General features: G+C 42.9%; 1 protein-coding gene across 4 annotated transcripts in view; it reads right to left on the bottom strand.

Annotated features, from left to right (window-relative positions):
- Nucleotides 1-493: 493 nt before the first annotated feature.
- The window catches only part of CDC16 (cell division cycle 16), a 34316-nt gene continuing 26273 nt past the window's right edge, over nt 494-8536 (bottom strand). The window contains exons 16-20 of one of the 4 annotated variants that reach the window (XM_054447122.2): nt 8083-8218; nt 5842-5932; nt 5123-5245; nt 688-985; nt 494-605 (exon numbers count right to left, since the gene is read on the bottom strand). In XM_054447122.2, the coding sequence (XP_054303097.1) occupies nt 726-985; nt 5123-5245; nt 5842-5932; nt 8083-8218 (610 nt within the window). In that variant the 3' untranslated portion in view covers nt 494-605; nt 688-725. Of the gene's footprint in view, nt 986-5122; nt 5246-5841; nt 5933-8082; nt 8219-8536 lie in introns of all 4 variants that reach the window. The other 3 variants (XM_054447121.2, XM_054447123.2, XM_054447124.2) reach the window with 3 other exon arrangements.

Below are 8536 nucleotides of genomic sequence, written 5' to 3'. Positions count from 1 at the left end.
GTCAGCACTGCCTGGGATAGGTCGTGTGGTGGTTACAACCACCCAGTAGGATGTGATGAGAAAGGTGCTTGAGAAACACATCAAACAAACTCCAATTAAGGGACATTCTACAGACTACCTGGCCAGTACTCCTCAAAACTGTCAACGTCATGAGAAACAAGGGAAGTCTGAGAAACTGTCACAGGCAAGAGAGCGCAAAGGAGATGGGATGACTAAATGCAGTATGTGCCTGGATGGGACTCTGGGACAGAAAGCAGACATTACGGAAAAACTGGTGAAATCCAAATCAAGGCTGGATTTTAGCGAATGGACACTAACAATGTTGTTTTCTTAGTCATGACAAATGTTCCATGGGAATAGAAGACGTTAACAATGGGGGAAACTAGGTGAGGGGCACATATAAGCTCTCTGTACTATCGCTGCCATTTTTCTGTAAATCAAAAATTAGTCCAAAATAAAAGTTTATTGGAAAAGAAAAAAAAAAGACGTAACAGATGGTTTACCTTCTTTATTCCACTATGTATAACTATTTTGTAGGTTCAGAGAATCAGAACACATCTGTTGCCAAGGTGTGCGATCCAGTCTCTTAAGGCAGGTCTCTGTTCCTAAATGTAGAGATGCAGTTTGGAGTCACGTTAGGAAGTGGGACATCCTTAAGCCATGGAGAGGATGTGAGGGAATACTAACCTACACTGGGACAGTGGGACCAGGACCACTGACTGGAGTCACGTGCTGTGGTCTGACATAGATGTCTCTAACATCATGTCACTTTCATTCATTTCAATTTCAAAGGTTTCTTCCAAGGAAGGTCTGGAATCTGGAGTTTTCCTTGAGGTTTCCAATGGCGTAAGCCCCGTTTCTTCTGCAGTCTGTTTTTCTACTTCAAATTCCCTGAAATCCCACGGAGGTGAAATAATGTTTTTTAGTGTCTTCATTGTATGCACATCAAAGTCATAACATTTTAATTTGTCTTTAATGTCTGCTCCTAAAAAGAAATACTATAATTAGAATAAAATAAGAAATTCCATCGTTTATCATTTCTATTGTTATATAACACCATCTCTATCATTTAAGTCAGATTATACTATTTAGAATAAAATACAAAACTCCATCATTTATCATTTCCATCATTATACACCATCTCTAATCATTTAAGTCAAATTATACTTTTAAGAGCACAAGTTGAGAGCAGAAGGAAAACAACATTCCAGTCTTCTTCTTTTTCATTTGTTTTCCACCATTTGCAAAGGAGGTGTTAGAAGACTTTTAGAAGCACATGCAGTTGCAGCTCCAGTGTTTCAACAGTTGCCCTATTTCCAAGGCCTCCTAAACACGCATGAGGCCTATGGACAACTTTTTCCTCAGCTGTTACAGATAAGAACTGTATTGTGTGGCCAGGCGCTGTGGCTCACGCCTGTAATCCCAGCACTTTGGGAGGCCGAGGCGGGCAGATCACAAGGTCAGGAGATCGAGGCCATCCTGGCTAACACGGTGAAACCCAGTCTCTACTAAAAAAAAAAAAAATACAAAAAAATTAGCCGGGCATGGTGGCGGGTGCCTGTAGTCCCAGCTACTCAGGAGGCTGAGGCAGGAGAGTGGCATGAACCCAGGAGGTGGAGCTTGCAGTGAGCCGAGATTGTGCCACTGCACTCCAGCCTGGGCAACAGAGTGAGACTCCATCTCAAAAAAAAAGAACTGTGCTGTGCCCATTGGGTATAGTCACCAATCTTACGCATAAAAAAGCCACGATGAAATAAAATCCATTTCTCATATATTAAAACCTTAAGGGTAATATAGATTTGAACAGATCTGAACAGATGTATTAAGTACAATCATTCGACATAAACAAAATGAGTTTTACACAGTTCAAACCAATAGCTTTCAGGAATAGGTAGTTTGGCAGATAATGACATGCAAACCTTCTAAAAATAAAAATAACATGAATGGTAAATCTCTTCTGCGAGGTCAAGGAGACGTCCCTCTGACTCATTATCAACTCTCCAGCCTTTATTTAGCTTCCTATAAACTTCCTACCCTTGAACAAATGAGAAAACTAAGGCTCAGACTTGCCTTTCTTGCCACAGGGCTGCCGAGGGGCAGAGCTGAGGCTTCAACCCAGCATCTCTCGGAAACCAGAGCTTACATTTGTTTTTTAAAATTGAGCTAAAACCAAGAGTCAAGTGTGAATCCCCTTAAGCACATGGCTGAATGAACCCTATGCACATGCATCCCAGATGACCACTGCCAGAAGGGCACAGAAACGTGCAACTCCTTAAGACCACCCTGTGCCCACTCCTGGTCAATACTGTCAGCTTTCCCAAGCCTGAGATAAGCACTACTTGGACTTTTCTATCGCTACCAATTAGTTTTGTTCATTACTAATTGACATGGTTTGGATCTGTGTCCCACCAAATCTCAGGGTGAATTGTAATCCTCAGTGTTGGAGGTGGGGCCTGGTAGGAGGTGACTGGATCATGGGGGCGGTTTCTCCTGAATGGTTTAGTACCATCCTCTTGGTGCTGTTCTCGTGATAGTGAGTTCTGGTTGTTTAAAGTGTGTAGCACCTCCTCCCTTTCTCAATCCCTCCTGTTCCGGATATGTGAAGTGCTGGCTCCCCACTTAGCCTTCTGCCATGATTTCAGGTTTCCTGAGGCCTCCCTGGAAGCCAAGCAGATGCCAGCATCATACTTCCTATATAGCCTGCAGAACTGTGAGCCAATTACATTTCTTTTCTTATAAATTACCCAGGCTCAGGTATTTCTTTATAGCAATGAGAGAATGAACTAATACACTAATCTTCCCATAAATGGAAGTAATTAGTACATATTCATATTTTTGTCAAAAATCTGTGAAATTTGCTGGGCACAGTGGCTCACGCCTAGAACCCCCCCCCTTTCCCTTTTCCAACTCGGGACCCTCAGTGGACAGCACCTAAGCACAGAGGCAACTGCAGGTCTCTGGCTGGGGACACTCTGGTGACAGTGAAAGGTTTCCGTGTGGAAGCCTGACCACCACTGCCCAGTTTGGGTGAGGGACCTGAGTCTTTTTCTTGTTTTCAGTCTTTCAGTGGCCATTTCCTACCTAATTGCTCCTTGGTAACTGAGGGCAACTGGCTGGGACCACACTCTGGTGTTACCTAAATTTCTTGAGGCTCTCCTTGGAGGAATGAGAGAGTAACTAAGGCAGTAAACTATGATAAAGTAAGGGAGGTTACACAGGACAAGCAGAAAAATCCAGCCATGTTTCATGGCAGGCTGGAGGAGGACTTTAAAAATATACCAATCTGGACCCTTCCTCTCCCAAAGGCAGTGTTGAGCCCTCTTTTATTCCTAGTATTACTACTTTTGATACGAACTTTCTTTTTTAGTGATTACTCTATCTAAAAGTTTATACATTTTAGTGACTGCTTTAAAGAAACAACCTATATTGTATCATTTTCAAACCCACAGAAATGTATAAGGCATATAATTTTGACATTTTCAATTATTTTTAAGGTTTTAAGCATGTAAAATACTGTTAATATATGTAAGAATATGCATAACTACCAATACATAGCATTTTTTTTTTTTGTTTTGAGATTGGCTCTGTCACCCAGGCTGGAGTGCAGTGGCATAATCTTGGCTCACTGCAACCTCTGCCTCCCGGGTTCAAGTGATTCTCCTGCCTCAGCCTCCCGAGTAGCTGGGACTACAGGCATCTGCCACTATGCCTGGCTAGTTTTTTTTGTTTTGTTTTTTAGTAGGGGCAGGGTTTCACCATGTTGACCAGGTTGGTCTTGAACTCCTGACCTCAGGTTATCTGCCTGCCTTGGCCTCCCAAACTGCTGGGATTACAGGCGTGGGCCACCACGCCCGGCCTAGATAGCTTCTTTTGAAGAGATATTCTCTAAATTTTCATCCACAGTAGATTCACTGCAGTTTCTTAGGTGTGTTTCTCAATACATTGCCTGAATGTTTTAAAGCATATAGAAATGTGAATACTGTTTAACCTCATGTATTCCTTTGTCTATAGATTGTTTAATATTTCTAAGGATTAAAGACATCACAGCCCCCTATAAGATTCAGTAATATTGGCCAGGCATGGTGGCTCACGCCTGTAATCCCAGCACTTTGAGAGGCCGAGGAGGGTGGATCACAAGGTCAGGAGATCGAGACCATCCTGGCGAACACTGTGAAACCCCATCTCTACTAAAAATACAAAAAAATTAACTGGGCGTGGTGATGGGCGCCTGTAGTCCCAGCTACTCAGGAGGCTGAGGCAGGAGAATGGCATGAACCCTGGTGGGGGGGGAGCTTGCAGTGAGCAGAGATCCCGCCACTGCACTCCACCCTGGGCGACAGAGACTCCGTCTCAAAAAAAAAAAAAAAAAAAAAAGATTCAGTGATATTAATAATATTATCATAATAAAATTTGAGATATATAGACATAGAACCCAACACATGCAGAGAAAAACTGTTTATACTGCTGTAGAGCAGGAAACGAAACCCAGGTTCTAAGGGGGCAGGGAAACTGCTAGGTGTGCCATGAGCTACCACACAAGTGCGTCGGTGACTGGGCATAGAGCAGGCACAATTACAGGATGGTTAAGAGAGTGAGCTGTGGAGCCTACGGGAACACGCATTTTTAAACTATGATGTGCCTCAGTTTATCCAACTTTACAATGGGTATTACTCATTTTTTGTTTTTCTTCTCAGTTGGCTGGATTATTTCCCCAGTCTGTCTTCTCGCCACTCTGGATGTCCACATGAGAGGACCCAAGGTAATTTCTGACAGCCTTGGGCTCCTTGGGAAAACCAGAGGGTGCCACAGACCCCGTTTTAGAAGAAACCTCTGTTTTCCTCAGGGAACCCCAAGACACATAAGCAGACAGGTCCCTCTCAAAATCTAAGGCTCTGCTGTTTTGTATCACATTACCTGACCTTTTTGACTTTGGGGGAAATTACATCATAAATTACTTTAGCAGGGGCTGGGCACAGTGGCTCATGCCTGTTATCCCAGCACTTTGAGAGGCCGAGGCAGGTGGATCACCTGAGGTCAGGAGTTCAAGACCAGTCTCGCCTAAACATGGAGAAGACCAGTCTCTACTAAAAATACAAAATTAGCTGGGCGTGGTAGCACATGCCTGTAATCCCAGATACTCGGGAGGCTGAGGTAGGAGAATCGCTTGAACCTGGGAGGCAGGGGTTGCGGTGGGCCGAGGTTGCGCCATTGCACTCCAGCCTGGGCAACAAGAGCGAAACTCCATCTCAAAAAAAAAAAAAAAAAATTACTTTAGTAGGAACGGGAGTTAGCAAGCTTGCAACTTTCCTATCCTAGATCTCAAGATTTAACCTCACCACATCCTCCTTATCACATAATGTTTATAACTAAACGAGTGCCCAAGTACAGCAATTCCATCCAAACTTATACTATTACTTATTCACTGTTATGGAAATGTATGGCATCTCTATTGAAATGTAAAGATTTATATTGTTATACCCTGCATTATAAAATAATGACAGAGCCTCTTCAATTGTTTATCAGAAAAATGTTGCTAAGATTTCTTTTTCCATTACAGAAACAGATGGGTCCTTCTATAACAAAGTGCTTTACACATATTCTGTAGTGGTATTTTGCACTTAGCAAGTATTCAGCTTTAAACTGAATGCGTCCTTGGTGAGTCACTAACTCCCCCACAGCATTGTTCTAATAAAATAAATGGAGTTTCTTGTTTTTAATGCAGCACGAATGGTTAGAAAGATAAACTTGGAACCTCAGATGAGAATATGAGAAACATACACAGAGACATATGACAACCTAAAATATGGAGTACAATACCAATAAGAATAATGATTATCTTACCGATATAAGCTTCAGAATCACCAATGTACATTTCGATGCAATGACCAAGCATTGTAACAGAAAATGTATCATCTCGCCTAAGACCAAGGGCCTGCCATAAAAGATTCAGCATGGTTATTAAAAGAAAATGTATTTCCTTCTCTTATCACACTGATTCATTTCAAAATATTCCAAGGCATCCGGGGTGGAGGAAGTGGAGCTGTTAGCAGGGACATAGCTACATGACTGGCCATGAGCCAATGATTGTTGAAGTTGGTTATGGGTCATGGAGGTTCATCACACTATTCTATTTTCTTATGCTGGAAATCTACCCCAAAAAATATTTTTTAAAAAGTCCTATCTCGACTGGGCGCAGTGGCTCATGCCTGTAATCCCAGCATTTTGGAAGGCCTAGACAGGTGGATCACCTGGGCTCAGGAGTTCGAGACCAGCCTGACCAAAACATGGTGAAACCCCATCTCTAATAAAAAACACAAAAATTAGCCAGGCATGATGGCAAGTGCCTGTAATCCCAGCTACTCTGGAGGCTGAGGCAGGAAAACTGCTGGGAGGCGGAGGTTGCAGTGAGCCGAGATCACACCACTGCACTCTAGCCTGGGCCACAAAGCAAAATTCTATCTCAAAAGAAAAAAAAAAAGTTCTATCTCCATACAGAGTTCTCTGAGCCTTCTGTATTTTTTTTTTTTTTTTTTTTTTTTTTTTGAGACAGAGTCTCGCTCTGTCGCCAGGCTGGAGTGCAGTGGCGCGATCTCGACTCACTGCAACCTCCGCCTCCCGGGTTCAAGCAAGTCTCCTACCTCAGCCTGGGACTGGGCGCAGGGCTAGTAGCTGGGACTACAGGCATGTGCTACCACGCCCAGCTAATTTTTCTATATGTAGTAGAGACGGGGTTTCACCATATTGGTCAGGATGGTCTCGATCTCTTGACCTCGTGATCCGCCCACCTCAGCCTCCCAAAGTGCTGAGATTACAGGCGTCAGCCACCGCGCCCAGCCGAGCCTTCTGTATTAATCAGATCTCAGAAGAAAGGTAAATTATACAATACTCAAATATACATATTTAAAAGGTCATACAGGACTAGAAAATGTGCTTAGTCCAAACTTCTGACAAGCTCAGTGTTCTGGTGAGCATCACGGTACTTTCAAGACTTCATCTAACCTCAAAATCTCTAATGAACTCTTGAAAATCAGTTACGAACGCTCATGAGTTTATCTTTGATAAATTTTCTCATATTTTATCTCTTTCTCCAGATACTATTAGTTCACTGATTCTAAGACCCACATTTTCTCAAATTCGAACACTGCTTCCATTTTACCTGTGGTTTCCTATTACTGCCATCCACCAGCCACCGCTGTGATGTGGGTAACCTGCCTGAGCAGCGTGGACTTGGTGGTTATGTTAGCAGCACAGACTAGATCACAAACCATGTGAGGAACACTTAAACAGACACAGGAATTGTGGTTTTCTAAAAACCTTCTGTTGACACTTTAGCAGACTGAGAGGGATGAGAGAGAGAGTTGGAAAGCAGGTGTCTGTGGCTGGGAGGAAACCCAGAGTCAGGAACTGGGTGTGTGTGCCAGCACCAGGGCACTATTTTGGGAAAACACAGATACTGGCCCTCCGGGCTGAATACTGTAACCATTTATTTCACTTATATGTACATTCCTATGTATGTACTAGAATAATACAAATCTGCCTAAATATGTTCAAGAATATTTTCTCTAAGTACAAAAAAATTAAGTGACAGGAAAAAATTATGTTAAAGTTTAATTGGCAGCACTTTTGTCTTTGTGGTCATCCTGCTTACTCATGGTGTCTTAAATTTGACGGAATATGGTACATGGATTAACGAAAGGTTCTTTCCTTGTGATGACTGCAGAGACTGTTTTGTTCCTCTACTAATGTGATCTAAAGGGACAGTCATGAACAGAAAGACTGGGAGTTCCCAAAGGGGCTACTGTGGGCAGATAACCCCGTGCTCAGCACTCAGATCACTGGTGAGTGCCACTGGGCACCCGCGCACCTCACTGTAAACACTAAGGACAGGACTCATGTTTGTTTCTAATTTGATGAATACTGTACAACACCCACATGCTTTTCTCTGCAAAGAAAAGAATAACACGTAAGGTTGCTTAAAGAATATTAAAATAGTAAGTAAATATTACCTAGAAAAAATATTTTCAAAAAAGGAAGTGGTCAATGTTAACCAGATTTAAAATTAGGTACAAAGAAAAGACATACTGTGTGGAAGTAGTCCACAGCATTTTCAAAGTTGCCCATCAGACTGTGGATATATCCAATAGCAGAGTAGGTGGATGCGTTCTGAGGAATCAACACCAGTGCCTGACGGTGGTAATCCAAGGCCTCAGCATACTTTCTGTGGGGGAGAACGCAATTATTGGCTACAGTAAAAGCACTAAATTCCTAAGTCTAAGATGCGCATCCATCCATATCAACACCCAAGAAACACTGTCTCAATGAGAACAGCAGTCTAGACTGGTGAATGTCCTCCACACCTACTCTCATGCCTCTAAATGCATCTTCCAGGCCCGCTCCCTCCGCCAGCCAAGGGCACTCCTGCAGGGATGTCTGCTGTATTCCTTTTGATGTTCAGTGGGACACTGCAACCAGAACCTAATCCATGCCTCCTAGCTGTGCCCTTACCACACACCACCCTCTTAGGTGACAATCAGTG

Source organism: Pongo pygmaeus, chromosome 14 (assembly GCF_028885625.2).
Source record: "Pongo pygmaeus isolate AG05252 chromosome 14, NHGRI_mPonPyg2-v2.0_pri, whole genome shotgun sequence".
Lineage (NCBI taxonomy): Eukaryota > Metazoa > Chordata > Mammalia > Primates > Hominidae > Pongo > Pongo pygmaeus.
The sequence above is the reverse complement of the archived record's forward strand: the minus strand, read 5'-3'. Positions and strand labels throughout refer to the sequence as shown.